At 58.7% G+C, this 27,332-nt stretch overlaps 1 protein-coding gene across 1 annotated transcript in view; it reads right to left on the bottom strand.

The window, feature by feature from the left end:
* Window positions 1-26,404, bottom strand: part of GNA12 (G protein subunit alpha 12) — a 43,172-nt gene extending 16,768 nt beyond the window's left edge. The window contains exons 1-2 of the mRNA XM_037057913.1: window positions 25,992-26,404; window positions 5,463-5,678 (exon numbers count right to left, since the gene is read on the bottom strand). Of these exons, the coding sequence (XP_036913808.1) occupies window positions 5,463-5,678; window positions 25,992-26,303 (528 nt within the window). The 5' untranslated portion in view covers window positions 26,304-26,404. The remainder of the gene's footprint in view (window positions 1-5,462; window positions 5,679-25,991) is intronic.
* Window positions 26,405-27,332: the final 928 nt, after the last annotated feature.

Raw genomic sequence — 27,332 nt, 5'->3', positions numbered from 1 at the left:
GTTGCCTCTTGTGCGTCCCCCACTGGGAACTGGCCTGCAACCCAGGCATGTGCCCTGACTGGGAATCGAACCGCAGTTGTTTGGTTCACAGGCCCGCACTCAATCCACTGAGCTACACCAGCCAGGGCAACATTTATTTCTTTAAACCGATGAAGATAAACCTGTGTCTGGTAAGTCCGGCATCTGGAGACTGTGGCCCTGTCTCTGCCGTCTGTTGATCCTTCTGACCCCGGGCATAGGCCTGGTTTCCTTGTGACTATGGCCACCTCTGCGACGCCCGTCCTTAGAGACGCCGTTTGTGGGGAGTCTCCGAGGGCTGGGAAGCGCGTGCCTTTTCCAGGGGTCTCCGTACGCCTCAGCCCGGCACCGAGGCACAGCATGGCCCGTCGGGGTCACCCGGAGCTAGGTTCTCAGCACTGGGTCCTTGGCCACACGTCCCCGGGGAGCCAGCCCCCAGGTGGCACTGCTTCTGCCCCCCTGCTGGGGGTTTGCTTTTGCCATCTGAAATTTCTACCTCCCTTTCAGACCCTGAAGAGCCAGCCAAAAACTGTAGTTGGGGTTCGTGGTTCAGCTCCTGGGCCTCTGCTTGTCTGCCTCCAGGTCAGGCCCGGGGACTCTTCATAACCCTGTTAGGCCTCAGACGCTTTCATTAAGGAGTTGTTGGCATTTTATCTGGCATTTAACATGACTTCCTGCACAAGTCTCTGGGCAACTGGCCGACTGTAACCAGAAGCTGGAACTCTTACAATTACGACACACGCGCACACCGAGAAACTCCGTCCTAACTTTACCTTCCCACCACCATGCACGAGGGTTCCTGTTCCCAGGACTGTAGCCAGTGCAGGACATTGCTCTCCACGATCGCTGCCGACCTAAGTGGCACAGAACTGCCTCGTCACTGCTCTGTTCTGCTTCTCTGTGACCGGCAGGCAGGCGGTGGTTTGGCTCCTCCCCGCTCGGCTCCCCGCCGGGCCAGCCCTTCCCTGGCTGACCTGGGAGCACGGTGGCAGCTGCGACTCGTCCCCTCTCCACACGCTAAGAACGACTTTGTTAAAGGTTACAGATTTTCTCCCAGATTTGTCATTTGCCTGTTTCATGCTGACTTTTGCCAGACAAAAGCTAAAAATGTTTACTCAGTAAAACCCGTTATTCTTCTCCTTTAGCTTTTCTGGCCTTGTTATCACGTAAAATATTCCATTATTAATTCTACCATAAGATACACCCCGTCTCCACTCTGGGCCATTATGTCGCCGGCTTACAGAGCCCCAGACAGAAAGCTTCACGGCAAGGGTTTCCTCGAGGACCTTTGTTACGAGTGCCACACTCACTCCCCTGCAGGAGCGAGCAGGTCTCTGAGGTCCGTAAGGGTGTAATTTTGCTCGTGATTAATGAAGCCTGGGGCAGGAGCCAGGACCACGAGCCAGAGCACGTAAGCTGCTCTGCAGTGCGTGTCCAAGAACAGCAGACACCTCCACTTCCTGCTCCCGCGTCCTCGGGCGAGAGCTGCCCCGAGGGGAACCCACCCGCTGGCTGCCTGGGACCCAACCGGCCCAGTGAGTTTTTCTGTTCTTATCTTGGCTAGGCCGCCCTATGGCTTTGTCACTTCTGGCAAACGGTCTCCTTATCAAATGGGGGGCTGGTCTGAGGGTTTCTCAGGTCCCCCCCACTTTCACAGTGGGCTCGAGGAAGGCTGGCTTTCCACTGGGTGTCACAGGGTGGGGTCAATTTAGTTTGAAAGTAAAAATTGGTGCATACACAGTCCAAACCCAAATTAAGAGAGTAATCTCTGATCTTCTAGTATCTGAAATAGAACCTCATTTTGCCCAGAAATTACTCATTGATTTCTGACATTTCTGAACTGTCCTGTAAGTAAAAGTGACGCATTCTTCATGTATGTGTGCACACGTGCACAGGTGTGTGTATTTAACCACAGACGAAGTTAGTAAGAAACTGTGGTGCCTCCACACTGTGGAACGTTACCGGGAGTACACGTGCACCCGTGGTGTCCGCAAGGATGTGGACTGGTCTCACATCACATCCTCCACAATTCCACTAGACAATATTCCCCAAGTGATAAAATTCTAGAGATGGAGGAAAAAGTCAGTGGCTGGAGGGGTGGGGGTGGCTCTAACAGGTGGCGGGGACCCCCTGCATCTGGACGCACACATGCCCAGGTGGCAGTGAGGCAGACACGCAGACGGCACCGACGCCAGTGCCGTGGCCTGCTGTGTCCCCGCAGTCACGGGAGACGTCACCGCTGGGGGGAGACCGGACAGAGGGCGCGAGGGACCTCTGTTGCAATTCCCTGTCAATCTGCAGTTGTTTCAGAATGGAAGGTTTTTTGTTTTCAAAAGGTGTTAAGAATTAAGAGAAACGTGTTCCCAGCAGGAAAACAGAAGCAAAGGGCATCAAGAGCAACCGGCAGAAGCAGGAACCCAAACGGCTTCGTGTTGCCGAAGCTGTCTGGCTCCGGGGCCGGACTCTCGCCTCGACCGCCAGGCGAGAAGGGTGAGGAAACGGGGGGGAACCGTGACTCTGCCCCAGGACCCTCTGCCACACCCCACCCCACGCAGACGCCCCCGCTCTATCTCCCCCTCACGCACAGGCAGCCATGTGTGTACATGCGTGCACACAGGCACACCCCTCCCCTGCTCACTTATGCACGGTCCGTCTCCCGCTCCACATGGACACAAATCTTTCTTCTGTTTGTTTGCTGTCTCTCCCAGGCTTTGGAAGTGCCCGACACGTGGTGTCTGCCCCACAAGAATTTGCTGAAAGAATGGATTCTGTAAATGAGAGACACACAGGACCGAGAGCACAGGCGCCGTGTCTTCGGGAGCCACACGTCACTGAACATCCACCGCATGCCACTGGGTCTCCCTACTCAACAGGGGGAGTTGCAAGCCCCACAGAACCCACCCAGTCTCCCAGGAGCTCCACCCTAAGGCCCCCGCCCAGCCGCCCCGCCCCCAACACAGGCAGAAGGTTCCAGAGGGACTGGGGCAGCAGCTGCTGGCGGCTTCTCTGTGACGGGGCGCCAGCCGAGCCTCCCTGTGGGGAGCCCTGGGACCCTGTTCCCGCCGATGAGCTTCCCCAGGACTGCTGGGCGGCGCTCGCAGGAAGTCGCCCCAACCGGAAGAGGGGGGCTCTTCTCCACCCCTCCCCACCCCCAGCTGGGCTGCACTCTGGGTGCCGGGCCTGAGGGAGCGGCCGGCAGCGGGGCCCTGGGTCGGGCTGGCGCAGCGACCCGTCCCGTCACCCCCAGGCCGGTGTGCCCTGAGCTTCCCGCACGAGGGGAGAGTGGTCCTTGCTGCTCTGCGTGGGCCACCCACTGCTGCCGCCTGTGGCAGGCTGGTCCGAGGAGCGTCCCGCACTGCACCGGCCTCACCGCCCCTTCTGGGTTCTCCTGTCCTCGCCAGGCCCAAACCTTAGACCGCAGCAGTTGAAAAAGGCATCTGCAGGGTGCAGTGACGGGAGGAAAGAGGAAGAAGACTACGACTAGCCCGGGAAAAACGCAGGTGGGCAAAGAGGCGGCCGGCCTGGCAACAGCCTTCGGGGACAGTGGGACACTCTCCCCTGAGCCCAGACAGCCTGTGGACGGAAGCCAGCGTCGGCCAGCAGGCTGCTCCTTCCGCTCTTACCCCCAGTCCACCACAACCGAGAGACCATTCCCCCGCAGGTGAAAGTCGCCTTCACAAAGTCAGGGTCTGTCCTAGAAGAACATGGGACGAGGCACCGAAAGAGCACAGGACATCCCTGTTTCCTGTGGCCTCCCAGGGAATCACAAACACTTCCTGTCCCTTCTACGAATCACCCCGTCTTCTGTGCAGCCCAGGCCTCTAGGGTCTTGGAAGCTTGGGGAAAGTCCTTGGAAACGTGGTCAAAATAAGGGCAGTGAGAACACAGGCTAGTTCCCAAAGGAACGCCTACCTGTGGTGTCAAGCCCGTTTGGAAGTGGCTGGTCTGTTCTTTCCTAAGGGGACGAGACCGCCACCCATCTAGAGACCATGTCTGTCCCAGGCACACAAAGCAGCCAGAACCTCACCGAGGACACAATGCAGCCCGAGGACGGGGGAGGCTGGTTCTGCAGCCCTCAGAAGCCTGCCCCCATGGGGTGAGGGCGGGAAGAGGTGCCCAGGCACCGCTGACCTTGAGGACGGAGCCCGTGAAGATCCATGTGAGGAGTGGGCCACTGACCCCCGAGGGCCTCCTGACAGTCGAGTGTTACCTGCTGAGCCCTAGGCTGCTTCTCACCTCCCCATCCCTTTCGGGGCCCTCAGGCAGTGACGCCCATCTGCTGCCACCATGGGCGGCTTCCCCCGGGTCTGAAACTCGGCCTGCAGGGCCAGCCTTCCCCAACCATCTCTGGGAACGTCCCCAAGACTCCATTCCTTCTAACAGGACAGGAAGAAACCCACTGGCGGCAGAGCCCCTTGACCTCCAGACAAGGTCAGGAGGGAAGTCCGACCTCGAGGACCACGATGAGTCAGACCATAGGCAGAGAGCTGAGTGAAAACCAACAGCGGTAAACCACAGGGCGGGATGAGGCTGGGTTGCAAACACACCTCTGCCCTGGTTTGGATTCCCAGGGTCTGAACTGGACTTCCAGCAAGCCCACCCTCCTGCACACGGTGACAGAGACTTTGGGGAAACCGCGGCTGGGATCTGTTATTTCGCTGCTCTGAACGCCTCCGTGGCAGCTGCGCACAAGCAATCCCTGTCTGCCCAGCACGGTGCGTGTAAGCACAGTGAGCACCGCCTGCCCCCCCAGCAGGCCGCACACCTGCTCCAGGGTGGCTCAGGGACGGGGGGGTTCCCCGACTGCCCTGCCGGCCCCCTCCTCGCCCCTGAGCTGGGCGCTACTGAGGTCTCCTTCCGCTGCCGCCACTCCCAACCACAGGGGACTGAGCCCCGAGACGCAGTTCAAAGTGCACACAACGCTCCAGCCTCACCCTCCGTCCAGCGCCTGGTTGGTGCCGAGCCCCGGGCCCTCCGTCAGGCCAGCAGGCTGGGGCTGTTCCTGCGTGGGCGGCACACCGTGGCCTCTGTGCACTTGCCCGCCTTGCCAGAGGCAGCGCCCACGTTGTCTGTCTTCAGAGTCACACACTAAATGAGCCGCAGTGACGAAGACGACCAGGCTTTCCGAGACTTTCAGACCTCTGAGCCTGCTGGCCGGAACGCTGCTCGAGGGGCACTGGGGTCCTGCTACGATGAGACCGAAACCATCCGGGTTCCTCGCCTCACACGGAGCGTTGGCACTGAGTCCTGCAGAGCCGCGAGCAACGACTGACCGAGCCTGAGCGAGTCGGCTCTGTCCCTGCCCCCAACCATCCAGACAGCTCAGTCTGCTCCGCCATGTGCTTCTGCTGTTGAGTTTTAGGGCTCAGAGCAACTTCCGGCCGGCCTGAACTTCCCCAGAATCTCTGAGGACATCCCGCCCGCGGCCCGCAGGGCCCACTCACCAGCTGGAACTCGCTCCGGCGGCTGAAGGCCTCCCTGATGCCGGAGTCGCCCCAGAGAGCGCTCAGCGCCGGCACGTACAGCTGGAAGGCGGCCGGCTCCACGGGCAGTCCGGCCTTGTTCTCGAAGGCCATGAGGAACATGCCGTGCTTCTCGTTCTCGGGGTGCTGCCACGGGATCCCCAGCTTGTCCCGTGCGTCCACCAGGACCTTCGAGCCCTAGGAAACGACAGGAGCAAAAGGGACTTACTCGTGTTCAGAAGACTAGACATGGACAGAGAGCCTCGAGACGGGCGCCTGGGGACAGACGGCAGGGCTCTCTGGCCGTCCACCCAGCATGCAACCAGGGCCCGTCTTGGTGCTTGCCCTCTGCCCCTACGCGTCTGGAGAGCTCCTGGGAGGGACCCACCGAATGGGGAGGAGGCGGCAACAAAGCTGGCAAAGCCGGCACCGGAGAATGGACCGTGGCCACGAGTGACAGTGACTTGGACAACCGCTGCTGGCCCCACGGCTGCCACCACCCCTGAAATCTGCCAGTGCCCCCCCCCCCCCAGGATGCCACTGCGTGCTCTAGCCCAAAGCAAGTGTGAGGACACCAGCAGGTGTGTGCCCGTCAGGGTCCGGACGGGGCCTGAGTGCGACACGAGGCGAGCACCGCCCACTGAGACGGGCTGGGGGCCCTGGTCTGGATTCCACACCGCTGCTGTGACGAAGGGAAACGAACGGCTCCTCGTCGTTCTGCTTATTCCCTCGCTGTTAGTGACACAGCACGCATTTTCTGACCCCGCAGACAGGGCCAGGGATGGAGACGCCGGCAGTGAGGAAGCAGAGGGGACAGCGCCCGGACTGCCCTGGGGATGACAGCTGCACCAGGCAGGGAGTGGGGCTACTCGCCGTTCGCTGTCAGCACCGTGGCATCGGCACACAGCATCTAAGGGGGTCCCCGAGCCCCTCTCAGGGGATGCACCGTCAATCCTGGGGCGTGAAGGACAGCGGGGCTCTATCTGGGAAAGCCATGTGGCCCCCAGCACAGAGTGCGGCAGAGGCCACCACCCAGGCAGCGCCAGAAGTCACACTGCACGGGAGCCCCCATTCCTGTGTGCTGCTCGCTGGCGCCTCGGAGCCGGCAGGAGCCCTGAGAAGCGGCCCTTCCAACAGGGTGGGGAGGAACGACCCCACCTCCTCCGTGTCTCCACCACAGCACGAGGTGCTGCCCATCCCGTCCACTTCTGCTGGAACCACCGGGTTGCTGGTGACGGTGACCAAAGCGAGCACTGCCACCTCTCCCCTCGAGCTGGTGGGCCAGACCAGCTGCTGGGAGATGCTCCCCTCACAGGCCCCCTCAGGGCCCCTCGTCAGCCATGGTGACTCGCCCAGGCTCTCGGATCAGCAGGAAAAGGCTGGGAAAGCCCTAGTGCAGGGCTCTGCCTGCACTTCCAAGCTCGGGTGACTTCTGACAAGCAGCCACGACGAATGAGGACCTGCCCGAGTGGGAGCAGGACAAGTCAAACCTCAGCTCTTCTTCCTCTCCGCCCCACCCCACTCCCGCTACCGGGTCCTTCCCATCTCCCCACTTTTTCTGACGACATCGTGACAACCCCCCACCTGCCCAGAGGGAGGGTGTCCAACAGGTGTAGGAGCCCCAGAACGATGCTCCATAGGACGCGCACCACGCACAACAAAAGGGGTGCAGAGAAGGGAGAAGGCACATCTCCGGGGGGGTTCCGGCCAAAGCGTCCCCACCCCTTGGGCACATCAGAGGAAGGCCCTGCCACCCTGGCGACAGAAGCCAGGTCAGTACGTTAGCCCCCATGCCGCCGAGAGGCCAGGCGACCACCTGCCTGCCGAGCTGACGGCCCTGCCTGCACGACGGTCCACACGCACAGCATCTCGTCACTAGTTACACGGTCCAGCTTCACGAGGGCACAGCCTCGAGCGCACGTTACATTGAGCCTCTGCTCCGCCAAGGTGTTCACTTGTGTATGTTGGAAATGAAGGCCGGAGACCAACACCGACCCAGAAGGCCCGAGCAACCGGTGGCCAAGGCTGCTTTTGGCCCCGCACAGACCAGGCCTCCCCTAATTACGGGGTGAGTGCTGGTCTGGATGAAAAAAACGGTCCATTCTAGGAAGGCTGTCTGTCTCCCTACCGCACGCTGCCACCCAGGCCGGCTGGAACTGGCCCAGATGAACTTCACCCAGAAACGAAGTAATCCTCTTTTTAGAAGTCAGGGAAACTGGGAAAGCTGTTGACGAACACTGGATTATACCAGTAGTCACCTCATTTGGAGGAAAAAGGCGACAAGAAAAAAGATGGCTCTCTTCTGTCCTTTTAAATTATCCTTGTCAAAAACCACCAGCAGCAACTTTGCTCCAAGTCCCCAAACCAATCTAGGGCGTTTTCTGCTCTGGGACATCTGCTGAAAATCTGAGCCCACGCCTTCCCTCTCAGGGACGGCGGGAGGTCTGTGGAGCGCTCCGCTTCCGTACTGGTGCGGGCTGATGGTCACACTGTCTCCACCTCCATCCAGAGCCGCTCACGCAGGCGGCAGGACAAAGCAAAAAACACCTCGCCCCTATTGTTTTCCTACAAAAGACCAATTTCGTAAAAACACACAAGCCAAAAAAAAATTTCCTAAAAATCCATTATACACTCAAAAGGAAAAAAATAAGGCAGAAAACAATTGGCTTTTAGGTCTTGTGAGCGGCTATCGGGCAAGCTGTCCTTCCGAGCCAAGTGTTACTGTGTTCTCTGCGACGATACATTTTATCCAGTCGTCCAAATACACACAGTTAAAGGCGTGGGCAGTCTGATGACTTCATCTTAATACTATGTAACACATTCAACTGTTCAAAGAAGACATTTTTAAGACAATTTATAAATCCAGCAATTTAAACTTCTGGTCAAAGAACGGATTCCCCGTCGGCTGGGAACGGGGTTGGGGTTCCGGCTTTGCGGGACGAGGACTGGAAGTCCAGGTCCCGCCATCTCATTTAGAAAATCACTTTGTTAGTTCAGCCCCAATCGAGCCGACCGCCTCAGCTCAGCTGCTCCTCCCTGCACTCCTCCCGCACCAAAGTCTGACAGACACAACACAAAGTGCGGGCCCTCGGGCCTCTCCCTGCACAGGCCGAGGGAGCCCCGCTGAGCGACCTTTACGTGCGCACGCTCGCACCACGCAACAGCCTGTGTACTCAGAAAGATCCGTTTCGGTTTCGAACCCACTGGGCAAGTTGTGTTTGCCTTTGGCCACCATCCAAATCAAAGAAACGAGCAGGAATGTAAACAGGACACATCTCTGTAAGTCAGTGAGTCCAGCGGCAACGGCGGACGGCCCCTCTCAGCGTCTGACCCTGAAGGGAGGCGCCTGCTCATTCAGAGGACCAATGGGAAGCGAGCACGGAGGGCGGCCTGCGGACGGACAGGCATCTGAGCTGGCTGATGGCCTCCGGGTGCAGCCCCCTGCCCCCACCCCGTCCCCTCACGCAGCTTTCAGGGACACATGCCTGCTCCGCTGGAGCGCGCTCCTCGCCCGGCCCTCCCCAAGGACAGTGGCCTACCTGCAGACCCAGGGAGCGCTGCCTCGAGCAAGAGAAGGGCCGGCTGGTGGGAAAACCAGAACGGCGGTAATGAGCACAGAGCGGCTCTACAGGCCGCCCACGTGGTCCCAGGAGCAGGACGCGGCACTGGCTGCCGGCCCAGGGGTCCCGACCAAGTCAGAGGCTGGAGAAGCATCCCCGCCAGTGAGAGGTGCAGGCCTCGCCAGGCAGCGGCCAGCTCAGCCTGGATGTCACCCCGTAGGGAGCGGGGAGCCGTCGAAGGGCCCAGAAAGCCTTGCAGCAAGGCCAGTGCCCTGGCTCCAGGTCCGCGTGGCTGCCTGGGACAGGGTGAGTGCAGGTGGGCAGGCAGTCACAGGGACCATGCTGGACGTGGGGGGGGGGGGCGGTGAGAGGAGACTGCCAGCCCACTCTCCAGGACACACCGACCCTGGAAACAGACCTGAGCTGACCTCTGAGGACCCGACGTTTCTGGTATTCTCTAGAATGCTTTTTCAGAGAGCAGTAATTAAATCTAGAAGCAGGGACGTGCCTGCTGTGTGCCTGCTAAATTAGAGGGAGGTGAATGCGCTTGGAGCCTACTTCACACACAGGCCCCGTCTGGGCGGCACTGCCCCGTCCCAGCCACCTGGAGCCGCCTGCCGTGAGCCATGGGGACGTGGCCAATGCGACTGAGACACGTCACAAACAGGCAGGATTCCAAAGGCTCAGCATGAACAAGTGGAAATATCTTTTAATTCTTAACCTTGATTCCATGTTGAGATGGTAACATTTTGGATGTTCTGCATGATTAAAGTACATAATTTTACCCATTTCTTTTACCTTTCCGGATGTGGTAAAGCACATGTGGTCTGCACTGCATTTCTGTGGGACACACTGCTGTACGGGGACATTTGTAAAAATTTATCTTATGTATTGAGGTTAGAGAAAGTGAGGAGGCCGGGGGAGAAGCATGGATTGGCTGCCCCACCCAGGGGTGCGTTTGCGCCCTGGCTGACTCAGTCTGCACCCCGACCAGGGAGGGAACCCGCGACCTTGGCGTGTCAGGAGGGCGCTCTCACTGAGCTACCAGGCCTGGTGGGGACATTTCCTAAAATGAAGCTTGTTTCTTTCCGATCACAAAAATATTATTTTCCATGTAGAAAATAGAGGAAACATTGAAATATACAAAGAAGCAAATTAAACCCTCAAAAACATCACTATCTAGAAGTAACTTTTCTTAACATCTTAGAATGTTGTCTCATTCTCGATGGAAATTGTTTCTGTGTGTTTATTAATATTTTTGTAAGTCTGTAAAGACATTTCTGCCCATACGGTGCTGTCCTGTGTCACTAACCACTTCAGGATTTCACGATCGGTAACTGCTGTGTGGTGCCCCCGCCTGTGACCTTCCCGGAAGCCGAATGACGGGACTGCTGGGCCAAACACAGGCACACGTTTTTGAGGCTTTGGATAAATAACACTAAACTGCTCTCGGAAAGGCTGTACAAATGTACACATTTACTTTCGGTAACTCTTCATTTTACCAAAATTGTTTCTTTTTAAACTGGCCTGTCTGCTCCCTAAGGAGCTCCTCAAACAGCCCGGGGCTTCCTGGCCCCCACAGGAGCTGCAGGGGGGCAGGCAGAAGCCCGTCTCTGCGGATGGACCTGTGGCTCGGACGGACGGCTGCCGGCACTCAGGTGGCACCTCCCGAGGAGCAAGGGGAGGCCTCTGCGATTTCCAGCGTGAGCTTCAGGGGCCTGCTTGGACATCTCCTCGCTCGCTGCACCCCCTTCTCTGCACCTCCAGCGACAGCCCTGCAGGTCACCAAGGCAGGCGCCAGGGAACCGACCTGTCCTGGGAGCCACAGGCTGGCACTGGGCTCAGGCCTCATGCTGCTCCCACACCAGCGGGAGCTGAGGGGCTCGCGGGCAGGTAAAATCCCAATGCCTGGCAGTCAGCAAATGCTCTGTGTGGCCTTCAGAATCGATCTAGAACTTGACTATCTCCTGCCACTCCCCTAGCTGCCGCTTGAGGCCAGCCCCCACCGTCTCGCACGGGGGACTCCGGCAGGCCTTCCGAAGGGCCTCCTCAGCTGCACTTGTCCCGCAGTCTAGTCTCGAAGGAAGTCGTCACAGCACCCTCGGTTCAAGCCTCGATCGCCCTCTCGTCAGAGCGAAAGCACGTGTCCCCGCCGAGGCCCAGAGGCCTGCGTGGCCTGGCCCTGCGGCCTCGGGTCCTCCTCCTCTCCCTGCCTGGGGCCCACAGCCCTCTAGCCCCGAAATCCACATGACTCACTCCCTCAGCCCCTGGAGGGTTTACTCAAAGGTCAGCTTCTCAGCAAGGTCTTCCCTGGGCCGCCTTATCCAAAATCGCACATTCTCCCCCTGCGGTCCCACCCCCGCCCCCGCCGAGCGCCCTGCACTTTACCCAGTTATCTGTTTCCTGTCGCTCCCCCCACGGCAATGGGAGGCTGCAAGGACAGGATCTGGGCCTGCTTTGTCACCTCCCATGTTCCCAGAACCCGCACAGTGCGTGACCGACTGGGCGATGAGGGTGCCCGGGCTTCAGGTCCCCCCTCAGCCGCACAGGGGACAACCCTCCCCACTCTGGGGCTGAATGGAGCCAGCGTTTCTGAGGGCACAGAGTGCTGCTGGAACCACCGGGTTCGCCTGCTGCCGAAACCGGCCTGCCGCACACAGCCCCACTGCGGCAGTCCTTCCGGTGATTTCTCACTGGAGATCTGACCTCACGAGACATTAGTGAGGTTAAAAAATTAATACTGGGGCCCTGGCCGGGTAGCTCAGGTGGTCAGAGTGCCACCCCATAGACCAAGGTTGCAGGTTTGATCCCCAGTCAGGGCACAAAGAATCAACTGATGAATAAATAAATGGAACAACAGATCGATGATTCTCTTTCTCTCCGTAAGATCAATAAATAAAAAATTAATATCTGCCCATGCTTCACTTGAAAACAATTTAGCTGTGTAATAGGTGTGGGAACTCCTTTTAAAATGATCTCCTTTTCACGTATCAAAGGTAAGAGAAAAGCCTGCTTACAGGAAGCTCAATCAAGGAGACAGTCAACTCACTGTAGTGAGAGTTGAAGGGGCAAAGTGGCCAACGAAGCTCAAAGGGAAGCAAGTGTCACACGAGTGTCGCTCTTCTACGATGAACGAGACACCGAGAGTTCCTTCGAGCACACCGCGCCGGGAGCAGCCCCGCGTGCCCGCCTTCACCGGTCACACACAGGGGCCGGGCGGGCTGCCACTTGCTCGCAGGGAGCAGTTCCGACATCAGGAAGGCTCCACCCGACAGGGGAGATCGCTGCGAAACAGCAGCATAGCTGTCCGGGGCGGTGGGGACAGCACTGACAGAGGCCACTGAATTAGCAACTACCACCACTAAGCCATTTCCTTCAGAGGAGCTTAGCTCAGGATATTATTAATAATGAAACAACGATAATAATAAAACGTTGGGCCCCAAACTACCGACAGCAGCAGGCGATGATGGCAAGCTGGTGAGGCCCCTGGGGAGCGGGGAGCAGGGAAGGCCCCATGGGCCGGGAGGGGCCTTGGTCTCCCAACAGGAAAAGGAGATCGGAATTTGAAAAGGAACAGACTTACGGGAAGCCCAAGCCCCGAGCCGCGGGACTGGGCGGGGCATCGGCAGGGATAGGGGTGGCAAATTCAGACTCAGAAAGGAAGGGTCAGGTCCTGCACGGGCAGGGCTGACCTGGCTCTCTCACCCTTAGCACGGGGTCACGGCAACACGCCCGGCAGAGAGGAGGGGCACGGAGCTGCCACAGGATGAGCGCAGGTGTGGCCATGTTTTCTGACAGCAAAGGAGCATGTGACTACTCAGACAGATGTGACGGGAGACCACAGAAGGGACTTCCACCCAACATCTGTTTGCGGGGAGCTGTCTCTGAAAACCCATGTGAGCCTGTGAGAACTCTGCCCAGTCTCGCAGGCTCCAGGGAGGTGACAAGGTACAGTGAAGCAACAGTGTGTCCCACTGGGGTGCCTTTGGCCCCACAGCTCACCATGGGTCAGCGCTCCCCTCGAAGTTGGGGCCCGGCAGGCCACTTGCAGCACTGCAGAGCACCTGGTGTGTGTCGCAACAAGCATTAGTGACTCTGAGTTGGGGGGCCCTCCTGGAGGCTTCTGAGGCGCCGCCAGCCACCCGCCCACGCGGGACAGCCGGACAGCCGTGAAGGTGAGTGGGTGAGCAAGTGGGCATCGGAGTGCGTCTCAGACCGCCCTCCTGGGGAGCCGCGCTCAGACTTCCTGCCTTCGCTGCTGGTTCTAGGAACGCTACTGTCCATGTTCAAGTCCATCAGCACACCTCCTCAGGGACCCATGTCTTTGGTTTCTCAAAGTGATGGTGTACCACACCTGATTTCCACGACTGCATTCTGCCCAGGGAACGTGTGAATGCAGGACTGTTGATCATGAACTTCAAAGTCCATCAGCTAATGTGGGGGTGGGGAGTACAGACACTAACAAGCAAACCTGCCCTGAACCTTCCGCCTGTTAATTGACGGGCATGCTGGCCACCAGGTCACTCGACCTGTTCACACAGGCTGCGGACGAACACATAAACGAGTCAAGAGAACTCTGTGACCTTTACGGTGCAACTGCTTATCCCTGACAATAACCTCGTTTAGTTTTTGTTCTGTGTTCTCTAGCTCCGAGAGGAAACAAAGTTCAATGATAAATGCCAGCTTTGAAAACACGGAATGCTGTAGGATGATTTAAAAATCTTTTCTTAGTTATTTGAAAAGTAGGTGCGGACATACCCACGGGCACCACAGGACGTCCGTGATGGTCTCTGCCTCCCCTGGGCCACCACTATGGCCCCGCAAAGACAAGGGTCCCTGGCCAGAGAGGCTGGGACAAAGGGGTCACTGACACTAAGGCGATACCTGTCGATGGCAGGGAAGTGTACCTGTGCTAAGAGGCCTACTGTGTGCTTCCTGGAGAGGAAGACGCAGGGAGGAAAGGACAGCCAGTCAAGGTGAGTAAGGCGAGGGCCGACCACTGGGTGGAGGAGATGCGGGCAGGGGGAGGCGGGGGCTGGCGGGAAGAGTGCGCACCTGGGATTGCGCAGAAGGTCTGGGGGTCGGGGTTGAGCTCATGTAGGACAGAGGTCAGGGCACCGCCAGCTGAGAGTGCTCAGAACTGAACTCCTCTGAGGCTCCCTGGCCTCCAGTCCAGGCAAGCGGACAGCTGCAGTTAAAACCCCCAATGGCCTCCACGGAGACAACAACAGGCGCCAGAGGGGAGGCCCATCTCGACTCTGTCCCAGCACACGGATAGCCAGTCACACACCAAGGCTTCCAGGGGACTTCTCCCACAAAGTCTGAGGTCCCATGCCCCCTTCTCCGCCAGCCCTCACCGACCGTCCCGCTGCAAACCCCGGAAATTCCCAACCTCGGCGGGTTGTGAATGTGGCACACGGACTCTGTGTCTACAAAACACAAAGCAAAGGCCGTGATGAAACAAAGGACAAGCAGTAAAACTGCTTAGAGAAGGAAGCAAAGTCTCAAAGAGGCATTTTCTGTAACAGTAATGCATGTGCGTTCTAGACAGTGGAAGTAAGCAAACACAGAAATAAACCCCCATTCGTTCCAGATAACCACTCACTCCATCTTGCTGGGAGTCACCATCACGCTCCCAACACTGACTTATGTTTTATGCTCAAAGCTGCGCCCGTCCTGGAAGGGTCTCCGTGTGGCGGCTCTTGTGAACAGGCCAGATCCCCCACAGGAACACATGTGCGAATGCACATGTGAATGCACGTTCACACACAGACGCCTCCTTCCTACCAGCCACTTCTGGAACTGCCTGGAATCCCAGTGAGGTTCCCGGGACATTTTGGGTTTGCCCTTCTGCTCAGTCTCAGAGACGCCTGACTTCTCCTGTCTTCGACCTAAGTGTCCACGTCGCCGAGCCACTCGGTTTGCAGGCGGGCCCCAGCTCACTGCCGTCTGACCCTGGTGTCTGCGCCGGAGTGACCTCGCCCCGCCGGCACCCGAGGCGCTCCACTTGCCGGGTGTCTAGTCCTGAGCATTCCATGAAGTAGGTCAAATGACAGGATCGAGGTTAAAACAGGGCGCGGGTGGAGGTCGAGATTAAAGGAACAATCACCTGAGCACAAACTATAAAAAGAACACAACAGAAAGTGACTGTTTCTTACAATATATTGCTTATTAACTATGAAAATCGGACAAAGCTTTTTTAAAAGACTTAATTCAAGACTTGAGTCTTTAAAATTACTTCAAAAACGCCTATACTTAAAGCATTCTCCGTTTCCCCAGTACTTTCTATTTTTAAGACTGTTACTTTAAAAAAATCAATGGGACACTGGTGAAGGGCATCCCCTCGGGTGGACGGGTCATGTGCAGCACAGGAAGGGGAGCCGGGCGCTGTTTTCTCCAAGTTACCAGGAGTCGGGAAACAGGACCCGTTTCCAATGAAAAAACACGCCGAAGGTGCTGTGGTCTCCTCCGCAAACATTTACACTCTGAAAATATCCACGATCACAAAAACTCTGGGCAGATGTGATCCACAAGTTCAGCCAAAGCGCCGGCAACCCCGAAGGAAAACACCCTGGCGGCCGCCCTGCCCGAGGAGCCACCAGGAGGAGGGCCCTCGCCATCGATTGCTGCTGAAGGGTTACATGCACATGCGCTCCTAAGGCCGCAGACTGCGCCGTCACCAGCAGCGAGGTGGCCTCCACAGGAGTGTTCGCTGCAGGAAACGGATTTCAGAAGTCATGAGCCCGCAACTGTGTTACGGACAGACACCCGTATGTGGCCACTGTCCTGAGCTTTCTAATAGGACCACGGTACACGGACTATTGTGCACGGCGTGAGAGGGAGCGCACTCCTGCCCGGGTCCCCACTGTGCTCCTTGGGGTCTGGGTCTGGCTCACCGGTAACAATTGACTCTCTGGTAACAATTGACTCTCTGGGTTGAAGTTCCCAAACCCACCGCCAATGTCACAGCACAGGAGACACTGTCAACGACTGTGGGACACAGATGGCCACACAAACAATGCTCCCAGTTTTCAGGGAGGAGCTAATGGAAATCCGCTAGTCCACTGTCACCTGTGCCTGTTAGACAGTCACAGGAGGCAACCCTGTGAGAGGGTGTGGCCCCGGGAGTCCACCTGTGTGGATGCCACCCCTGCCATGTGGTACCCAGGCGGCGGCAGAGGAAACCCCAGCGTCCTTCCAGAATTCTGCAGGCGGCGCCCCGGAGCTCTCCCACCACCTGCAGCACAAGGCTGAACCCCTGGGGGGCGCACCAGAGAGAGCTACTCCTGGGGGGCGGGGAGCCGGGGTGGGGGTGGGGTGTCAGCTCAGCAGGAGGCCCAAGAAATGAACTTCCTTCTGCCCCGACAGACCCTCCTTCGGTGAGCAGACCACAGCCAGACGGCCGATCCTGCCGTGAACACAGAGGGCCCCCGAGGCCCAGAGCACAGGGGCCCACGTGCAGCCCCTGTCCTGACGGTTCACAACCGCCGTGTGGCCCTGCAACCAGGAGGCACAGCTCCTTTCCTGCTGCGGGCACAGAGAGGGACGCCGAAGTTCAGGGGCACATTTACAACAAGCGCTGGAAGCAGTCCAGTTGTCCCCCAACTCCTAACCCCACCACTATGGGGGTCAACGCAGAGTCAGATAGGACACGCCCCCCCAACTGGGCTTTCACTCGGCTCCTCCCCGTTTCCGAGACCTGTAATCAGTTCACTGCCGCTTTCGTGGGTCCGAAGGGCCAATCAGAACTTCACACAGCTCAACCTCTGTGTAAAGTGCTCCTTCTGCTCCCCTGACTGCTTCTGGTGGACTTTTCATGTTCCTACGTGGAAATACACACACACGTACATGTGTGTGTCCATCCCATTAGGGGGTGGGAGGGGGTTCTGGGATTCTGGTCCCGTAAACACATTTCCCCAGGCTTATCCTTCAAGGCTGTTGACGGAGGCAGCGACTCCTCCGCTTGGCACGGCAGTCTGGCTGCGGGGGAGGAGGGGGACCCGCTGGGTCGGCCCAGACACCCTGCCCTCTGTTTCTGCAGAGCCCCCTCTCAGGTCTCCGCAGCCACATGGCCTGGGGGGTCCTCACCTGGAGTTCTCCTCCAGCTCACCCCAGAGCCGGGCCTCCTCACGCTTCAGGACTCTGGGCTTCCAGCGGAGGGGACAGCACACCTGCCAAAGTGGCCGAGAGGACAGGGACTGGGCCCATGGGCAGGCGCGCCCTTCCGCGTTCGGGCCGCGTTGGCAGCACCTGGGGCTCAGTCACATCAATGCAGGGACCGGAAAAGCTGCCACCAGGAGGTGGCTGTGGGGCTTCGGGTTGTCCCTACGGAGCACAAACTTGGATGGGCCCGAGTGTCTGCGTTTTCTCCTTGACTGACATCCAGGAAGCATTTTCAGTGAGGGGAGGGTGGCCACACGGGGCCCCAACCTAAGAGAGCAAAGGCTGAGTGCGTCCCCCATGTTGGGGAGGGTCAGGGCCTGGGCCCGACACCCCTGCACTCTCGGGACCCGTCAGCACCCGTCAGCACATAGCCTTCTGATCGGTCCCACCCACATGAGGAGGCAGAGGGCACGCTTCCTCCAGGTGCAGCCACGTTTTGTTGTTACCGTTTTTAATCTCCTGTGAGGATGTTTATCGATTTTAGAGAGAGGGGAAGGGGCGGGGGGGGGGGGGGGGAGCAACACCAATGTGATGGAACATCTTTCGGTTGCCGCTCTTATGTACCCCAACCGGGGAGCGAACCTGCAGCCTCTAAAATTTTTAAAAAATATTTTATTGTTTACGCTATTATAGTGGTCCCGATGTTCCCCCCGCAGCCTTCTGTGTACGGGACGATGCGCCAACCAACGGAGCCACCCAGCCAGGGTAGGTGGGACCACGTTTGTTCCCGAAAGAATGACCAGTTTGCTCTGTGTGCTCATCACAGAAGGAGGCCTGAATGGGGCTCAGGTGTCAGCAAGGGGTTCCTGGCCGTGAAGGTGACAAATCTGTACTCCTGAGTCCCAGTTTCTCCTTGTCTGCTCCCCGGTCTAGAGCTGGTTTGGGAATCACAACAGGAGCCAGAAAGATGCAGGGAAAACCCTGGCTGCCCGGAGGAGTGGGGGTGGGGCGGGGAAGGTCAGTGTCTGAGGGCGCCGTCCACACACAGCTGGACCGACACAGGCGCCTGCTCTGGGCAGGGCACCCCAGGGACACCAGGGGGGATGTCGAGAGAAGGTAAGGGCACGCCTGTGGCTGAAGTGGAAAGGTGAGGCCAGAAGAACGGAAATCCCACCGACTACAGCTCCACCCAAGCCCAAGGGCTCCAGATATGAGGGGAAGGGTCCCTTCCTCCCTGCAGAGGGGCGCACGGAACACGCTTAGCGCTTGCTGACCCAGCTCCTGGGCTGACAGCTCTTACTGAGACCTCTGCGCTGGCTGGCAGGTTCCGTAGCTCTGGTGTGTTTGTCTGAAAACAGCTTCGTGGCTTTGCAGTCGGCCCAGCGTGTGCGGACGAGGTCAATGACCAGTCCTCTGGTTCTCCACTCTGCCAGCTGGCCTGCCGGGGGGCCTCCCTTCCCTCCACGGCACTTGGCACTTCAGCGGAGTTTCAGCCTCTGTCGACCTATCATGTCGTCGGAGTCCCAGGGGAAGACAGCCCCCTTCCTGCACCCTACAACTAAACTCACGGGACTTCGTTTCCTTGGAAGAACACCTAAATGCTCACAAAAGTGGAGGCGGTCTCCTAGCTGCTCCGCCTGAGCGGGCCGGGGTGCGCCACCCACAGAGGCGAGCACTCACAAAGGCCATCTCGGCCGCAGAGTCGGAGGGGACGGGGACCAGGCTGGTGCTGAGGACTTGAGGCCAGACAGCCAGCGAACCCCCAGGGGACCGCCTCCTCAGGTCCCCTGCCCCGGCGTCGGAAGAGGGCAGTGCTGCTCCCCACCCACCTGCGAGCACCCGAGTCCTGGCAGCCCCTTTGTGTCCCGTGGACGCTGCGCCCCCAGAGCACGCGGTCCAAGCAGACGTGGTCTGCTGAACCGACGCAGCGTCGGCGTCTCTCCCGACGCCCTGACCAGGCGGCTGGGCTGCCTGGACGTCTGTCCTAATGCGGGACAGACCCACGTCGTGGTGCACAGAAGGGCCACGCGGAGACCAGGGCGGCGGCCGGCAGCGCTCTCCGTGCCGGCTCACTCCAAGCGGTGGTCGGCTGAGATCCAGCAGGGCTCCGCCGGGCCGGCCTGACAGAGGCGCGTGGGCTCCCTGCTTCTGTTCACGCGCCACCCACCTGCACCGCGAGGGTGGCCGCCCCGAGGGCCGCCACTGCCCTCCAGCAGGCGCAGTGTCCCCCGCGCAACACTGGCTTCTTCAGTGGGAAGGTCGCCCCGTAAGGGTGCCTCCAGATAGGCCGTGTGCTTCAGTTTTCCACTCCGTGAAGACCGGCATCACGCACATCTCCACACTCCGCCATGCGATCACACAGGAAGGACACGCTGCCGCCAGAGCACTGCCCAGTGTCCAGCGCAGCAGATTCCAAACCTCAGACAGACGGCCGGGGGTCGAACATTGCTCCCCCCACGCAGGGTTGGTGAGACAGTCACCACGTCTGCCTGGGAGCCGGGTGGGGGACGGGGACCCACTCCGTGTGCTCTGAACCCCCGAACAGCCGGGGCAAGGGGTCTCTGGACTTTTCTCCCACTGAAAAACGATGGTGTTGGTCTTCTGGCCTTCCTGAAGGGCCGCCCGTGTGTCCGAGTGTGCCGCCAACTCCCTGACTGAAAGTGACTTGCCCACAGGCAGCTACCCTCCTGCTCTCCCGGAGCCCAGAGGTACACCGCTGCCTCTGCCCTCGAAGAGCCGTGGCGGCACCCCCACCAGGGGGTCTCGCAGTCTGCGGGCCGGGGACACAGAGCTTAACACAGAGGGCCAGTGGAGGCCTCTTCCCAGTCCCAGTTACCCTAGCAACAGGTAGACATGTCGAGCAAACCTTTGTCAGAAAAAAGAAAAGATTTCAAGTCACCAAGCTCAGCACCATCCTGGCCAGTCTAGAGTGGAAGCCTCACGCTGCCATGCACGGAGCACGCAGGCCGCCCAGGGCGCCCCGCACACACGGAGCATGTGCACGCAGACTTCCCGGGGAGGCCATGGCTGTCCACAAACCAGTGCCAGGCACACGGGTCTCTGGCAAGCCCGCACTGAGACCCCTCCTGGGTTGCAGAAAGTTCCGCCAGGCTCCCACACTCCCTCTCATCTGCTGCCTCCGCTGCCCAGAGTGCTCTGCTGCACCCACACACATGTGCACCTCACAAGCACGGCCCACACGTGTGTCCTCTCCACCTGCTGACGCCCCAGGGCTTCAAGGGCCAGCCCACAGCACGCCCCCCACCACCCCCCGCAGGCTCTGCCAGGTGCCCTGGCCAGGACGCCTCACCCCTGGTCTCCAATAAGCCACCTTCTTTCACTTTAGTGTTGACCAGTGACCTCTAACATCAGCCAATGTGGTTCTTCACGCTGTTTCTGACTCATCGGTACGCAGGCACCTGGGGCAGGTCCACACTGCGGTGGTGAAATGACGCCCGTGGAGGTCCGGGGGTGACTCGGGGGTTTCCAGGCCATGTAACCGAGGGCCCTGAGAGCACGGGCGTTTCGTGTCCTTCTAGCAGGGCGTGCAGCTCGGTTACTGAACGTGGCTCCCTCCTGAGAGCGTGGCCGGGGGAGGGGCACGGAGCCCTCTGCCCGGAGCCAGGGGAGCGCCCTGTTGGGTCATCACACAGTTTCTGAAACACCGGGCACCCCACCTCAAGGACAGGCCACTTGGGAAGGCAGAGGCCTTTGGCGTTCAGATGATAAAAACAGAAGGGAGGAATAGGAAGTGTTTACAGGAAGCCCAAGCAACTCGCAGATTCAAATAACGCGTTGCAGGGGCGGCGAGAGGTGACGAAGGCACAGCAGTGACGAGGTCACACTCGGGCACAACCGCAGTCAGAAAGCAGGAGCCCTGGCCTGGAACCACAGGCCCAGGACCACAGAGACTGCCGGTTCCGCCGGGACGGCCGCTGCCCTCCGGTCACAGCCCTGAGCACAAGGGGAAGGTGGGCAGAGACAAGGGGTGTCGGTGGGAGTTCTGCAGCTGGCGAGGGCGGCCTGCAGGGAGACGGGGACAAACTGACATTCCCGGGTGGAGCGGAGCCACGGGGGCTGGCGGCAAGCAAGCCCACACTCAGAGAACGGCCCACGGGAGCTTTCCAAACAGAGGGAGAGGGGCAGGGGGCCCGGCGCTTCAGGAGGGAAAGAACACCGTCAGGACGGCGAGACGAGGGTGCGCAGAACCCGACGCCCTACTTTCCGTGGGGTTTTAAACCACATTTGGTGACTGAAGTGAACCGGCCGGCGCGGCGCTCCTCGTGGAAGAAACGCTTCGGTCCTTCAGACTCGGGCTGTGTGGGAGTGGAGGGAGCTGAGTGGGAGCGCCGCTTCCAGACGTCGCTCACGGTCGTGAAATGGACCTGGCGCACTGGCGCGAGTCACACACACACACTGCGAAACTACAGCCACCACCAAGGAAGCGATACAGAGCTTTGACGGACACACTAAAAAACCGATCATCAATGAATCAGACAGAATCTTGCCCTGGCTGGGTGGCCCGTGGGTCGGAGCGCTGTCCTGTGCACCAAAGGGTGCACCCTGGGTGGGGTGTGTTTAAGAGGCAGCCAATGGACGTTTGTCTCTCCCTTTCCTCCCTTTCTAAAACAGATCCTTGGTCAAGGATCAATGACTGTATATAATCCTAAAACACATTTAAATAACCCTCAGGAACGTAAGAAAAAAGCAAAACAAAACCCCAAGAGTAGTAAGAATTATGCCCTAACATGTTAATAATTATGTTAAATGTAACTGGTCTAAATACACAAACTAATTGACAGAGATGAGCAGAGTAGATAAAGAACATCCAATGTAACAATATACCATCTGTAAGAAACGCAGTTCAGCCCTGGCAGGTGTGGCTCAGTGGGTTGATTGAGCAGAGGCCTACGAACCCAAGGGTCTCCTGTTTGGTTCCCAGTCAGGACACACGCCTGGGTTGTGGGCCAGGTCCCCAGTGGGGGGCATGTGAGAGGCAACCACGCGTGATATTAAAAAAGAAAAGAAACTCAGTTCACACAACTACATGGGCAGTGGGTTGAAAGTAAAAGTGTGGAAAACATGTACTGTGAAAGCATGCGGAAGGAGCCAAAGTGCCAAGGTTGGAAGAGACAGACTTCAGAGCAAAGAAAATCACCAGAGACAAAGAGGGACAGAGTGACAAAAGGACCACGCCCCCAGGACGACAGTCCCAAGTGTTTCCACACCACACAACAGAGTCTCAAACTGCCCGAGGCAAAAACTGACTGAGCCACCGGCGGTCACACAGCTGACCCCTGTGCACACAGGGTGGGCTGTGCGGATCCGCTCCCAGGCGGAGTTCTTCATTGCACACTGTGAGTGCACTTTCTCTCCCCTGTGAGTTTCTTATTAAGGTTTACTTTTCCCTGGCTTACTTCATGGTAAGAAAACACTATGTAACACACGTAACACTCAGAATGGGTGCTACTTGCCTTTGTTACCAGTAAGGTTTCCAGTCAGCAGGAGGCTGTCAGGAGCTAAAGCTCTGGGGGGGCTTGCAAGTTTCACGCACGTTTCTGACCATGTGGAGGGTCAGCACCCGGTGGTACCCTTGTTATTCAAGGCTCAGCGGAGACGGCAACAGCTCCCTCTCCGCCGCCGACGGAGCTACTGAACCAGCAAGGGAGCGAAGAGTGCACCACCGCCGTCCGCCGGCAGGGTCTGGGCATACGGAGCACCTCCCCAAACGACGAACTTTCTTCCGAGTTTCCACGGATCACTCACCGACACAGGCCCCCGAAATGCACACGAAGACATACCACATCCCGCTCCCAGATCTGTTCAAACCAGGCAGGTAGGGGAGAGAGCCCACTGTCCCCCGCTGGGTGACTGTCACATGTGCCCCGTGGGGGATTCACACCGTGGATGCTCCTCAGCAATCAAAACACATGAACTATTGATTACCGACACCTGACACAACTTGGGTGACTCCCCAGGGGGTCCCGCCGAGGGACTGAGGAGCCAATTCCCAAAGGCCACATTTCGCATGATTTCATTTGTATACTATTCTTGAAGCCACAAGATTATCTGGTTGGATAATCAGTCACTGTCAGGGTAGGGAGCGGCTATCGAAGGCGATACGAGGATCCTTTGGGGATGGAATGTTCTGTATCTTTCCAGATGACAATATCCGGGCTGTCACACTGCACTACAGTTTTATACGACACTACCATGGAGGGTGACCGAGTAGAAGGGACACGGGGTCTCTACACTGTTGCTTACAACTGCATGGGACAATGATTATGTCAAAAATAAAAGTTTAATAAAAAAAAAAAGACTATCAGGCCCTGGCTGGTGTAGCTCAGTGGATTGAGCGCGGGCCTGCGAACCAGACGATCGCGGTTCGATTCCCAGTCAGGGCACATGCTTGGGTTGCAGGCCAGTTCCTGGCAGGGGTCAGTTCCCTGCAGGGGACGCACCAGAAGCAACCACACATTGATATTTCCTTCCTCTCTCCTTCCCTTCCCCTCTAAAGATAAATAAATAAAATATTAAAAAAAAAGAAAAAAAAAAAGACTATCTTTGGTGCCCAGCTCTGCCACCTACTAATTTGGTAGCTGGTATTGAGCAGATTTTAAACTCTCTACCTTCAGCTTCCTTATCGGCTAAATGGGACAAAACCACTCTGAGTGCTATGAAAATTACATGTCACGTGTGCAAAGGGCCTGGCAGTGCGTGTGGCTCAGAGCCGGTGCTTCACAAACAGCCTGTTAACACTAAACGTGTTTCAGACACAAATACTGTCCCGAAGAGCAACAAACGAATGTGCACATTGGAGCCGCGACAAAGCACATTCACTAACAAGTCTCTTCCCGAAGTGACCGTCTGAACAGGAACGGGGCGGGGTGATTTTTGCTTAGAGTGAAAGCCGGATTTCTAACGAGCGGTTGAAATAGCCGCAGCAGATGAAGTGAGTTTACCATGGAACCACAACTCATGAGAAAGCTGGGAAATGGCATTGGTTTAAATATCTTGCTCCGTTGATAAGGGAAGTCGGTAAAATGGAACGTTTAGATGCATCAGGAAAAGCTTAAAACTGAGTTCTCTAAAATGCACTTAAACACTGATTTTGATTTAAGATTCTGTTTCAAAATATTCTCTCTGCCCCTTGAGTTTAAAGTAATGAGGAGATGGTCAGCCAGATCTTTATGGTCTTCTACCTGCCTGGTCTGGAGGCCGCAAAAGCAGCAAAAAAAAAAAAAAAAAAAAAAAAAAAAAAAAAAAAAAAAATCTGGCCCGGCGGCTCAGAAAGACAATTGCACGCACTTTACCCCAGAAGACGAGGGGAATTTTAAACACAGCCGATCCCCTGAATCACCCTGGGCACCTCGCCTTTAAAGTTGAAGTACTGGGCCGGAGCTCTGACTCACAGGCTTTTGAAAGAGGTGAAAAGGATGGGGGGTGGTGGTGGTGGTTATCATTCAAATCATCTGCTTCCCGTCCTGATCCTAAAAAGGGCCATTTCTACTACTACGCCATCATTTCACAGTAGACACTGGGCAGCGCTGAGGCGGGCGGCAAGTTCGGAGCCCAGGGGCCGCAGCCATGGGCCCAGCATCCAGGGCCCGGCCGGGAGCCGCTTCCTCTCCAGGGCGGGAAGCTTCCTCATGGGTGAAGGAGGGAAAATGTTCCAGATGGCTTCTCCGCCCTTTGCTAAATTTAAAGTCCCTCGGGCACTGCAAAATCTAGTCTCCAGGCAGCTTTCTGGCCGGGCCAGCCTCCCTCTACCTCTGCCTGCAGACAAACTCTCCTCCCACCTGTAGCGTGACTCCCACAGCGCGGGCCTGGGAGAGGGTCCGTGCGGTGCGCGGGCCAGAGGCGGGGCAGACAAGGGGTTTCTACCCGGGAAAGGAACATATCTGGGCGCAGGAGCCCACCTCCGGTCCTCACCGGTCTCTAGATTCCGCTTCTCTGGGGCGCAGGCTCACAGGGAGAAACTAGAACCCAGACTGTGTGAACTGCACAGGTTTTCCCCGCCGCCCCCCTCAAATAAATTGTAAAGAACGAGAATGGAGCAGGAGACGGAATAGGAGCCTGGAGGTTGCACAGCACTTGAGACACGTAATTGTGCAACAGGAGGAATCGGAATCCTGGCTGGATGTTTGATGATACTGAGGAATCACGTGTTTTTAGGTTTGACAAGGGCACTGCGGTCGTGTCTGACACGAGAGGCCCTATGTGTCCGGGCCACACGCGAACACACTTTCCAATGGGTTACCCAGGGGGCCTGGCTGCCGCACCACGGGCGCGGGCACAGGTGAAGGGGCGGGCCCCGACGGCCGCGGAAGGAGCGTGGACGCCGGAGGGGGCCGCGGGCACGTCCAGTTCGCCCTGCTGTTCTCCACTTGGAACGTGTTCGAAATGTTCCGGATAAACAGTCCAGGAGGAGGGACGGCGGCCAGCTTCCTCCCCAGTTCCCGGCGCGTCCCTGAACTCGCTGGGAGGGCCGGGCCGGGCCCGGCCCGGGCACGGGAGCGCGCAGCGGCCCGCGCGCAAGGGGCGCGCCCCCGCCCGCCCCCGAGGCCGCCCGCCCCTCCCCGCCCCTCCCCGCCCCCCAAGCCGGCCCGCTCCCCCGCGCCCACCGTCCCGCGCCCCCTAGCAGGGCCGCGGCGAAGGCCGTCAGGCCGGCGGCGCGCGGGGTGCGCCCCCTCGGCCGGCTGCCCCGACGCCGGGGGTACGTACGTGGCCGCGGCCGGCGGCTGCCTCCAGCCCGGGGCTCGGACCCGGGGCGGGCCGCGGCCGGCGCCACGCACCGAGGTCCGCGGGGCCGCCCCCGGCGCAGGTGTGCGGGCGGGGGCGCACGCACCTTGAGGATGTTGTCGAAGATGGTGTCGCGGAACTCCAGCAGCGCCTTCTGGTCGAACTCGCGGCCGTGGATGATGCGCATCTGCTTGAGGAAGGTGGACTTGCCGCTCTCGCCCGCGCCCAGCAGCAGGATCTTGACGAGGCGCCGCACGGCGCGCCGCTCGCGGGCCAGCCCCGCGTCGATGTCCCGGCTGCGCCGCCGCGCCTCGCGCTCCGCGTCGCGGGCCCCGCTGCCGCCCGCTCTGCGCTCGCGGGCCCCGCCGGCCTCGGCCGGCAGCAGGCAGCGGCTGAGGGTCCGCACCACGCCGGACATGGCCGCTCAGGCCATGGACCCCGCCGCGGGCGAGGCGAGCCCCGCGCGGCAGCCGGCCGCTCCCTCAGGCCGCGTCCGCCGCCGCCGCCGCCGCCGCCGCCCGGAGGCCCGCTCTCGCCCGCCGCCAGGCCCCGGCGGAGGGGCGGTGCGACGCGGCTCGGGGCCCCGGGATTGGTCCGTCTGCCTCCTATACGGCCGAACGCGCCCTCTCATTGGTCCATGCCACGCCGAAAGGCGGGCATCCCTCCGGCTTTTGGGGCGGGATCGAAGCCGAAAGAGGATGGATCTTTAGGGTGGAGGCGCTTCTCATTGGACGGCTGGGCCGAGGTTCTTTCTTTCAGAATGAAAGGGAGGCGGGGCCATTGGGAGGCGGAACAGCCATTAGCTATGGACAATCGTAACTGGTCTATCCTCACGTCAATCTCAACGAACGGGCCCCGGATTGGAGCTTTTGTGAAACGGGGCGGGACCCAAAGTGCCAGGTGTACAGAACGTCGCCCAGAGTTCTCAGATTGGATCAACCTGTGAGACCTGGGACTTTGCTGAATGCGCTCCGCGTTTCCCGAAAGCTGGAAAATGCCGATGAGAAGTCTGCTTGTTGTGTGTTTAGAAAGACGGCTGATCCTAAACCGTTTTCTTTCCAGAAGCAACGAAGGGGGATGGGCCACTCATCTCAGACAAATGCACCCTTTGAGAGTGTCAGGCGCCTCTGGGCTGCTTTCCTCAAAGCTGGCTGATCACCAGAATCACCAGAAGTCCCCCCAAAAGCCCTCTGTAGCGCGGTTATCTAGAGCGTGGTCTGTAGCTGCTGGTTCTGAGAGCTGGGACCTGCACTTGACCCCTCCTTCTTAATTGACTAAATAGACTCCTAAGCAGCTCCCCCGTCCCCCACTTGGCTTTCCCTTTATTTTGTTCATCTGTAAAATGGAGACGATGATAGCAACTACCCCCCATGGCTGTGAAGCCATAAACTGAGACAAACTTGTAAAACCCTTAGATCGGTGCCTGGACCCAAGGAAGTTCCTGCTA

This window comes from Sturnira hondurensis, unplaced genomic scaffold (assembly GCF_014824575.4).
Source record: "Sturnira hondurensis isolate 20B ecotype Veracruz unplaced genomic scaffold, ASM1482457v3 Scaffold0009733, whole genome shotgun sequence".
Lineage (NCBI taxonomy): Eukaryota > Metazoa > Chordata > Mammalia > Chiroptera > Phyllostomidae > Sturnira > Sturnira hondurensis.
Note: the sequence above shows the minus strand (reverse complement) of the source record. Positions and strands in the feature narration are given on the sequence as shown.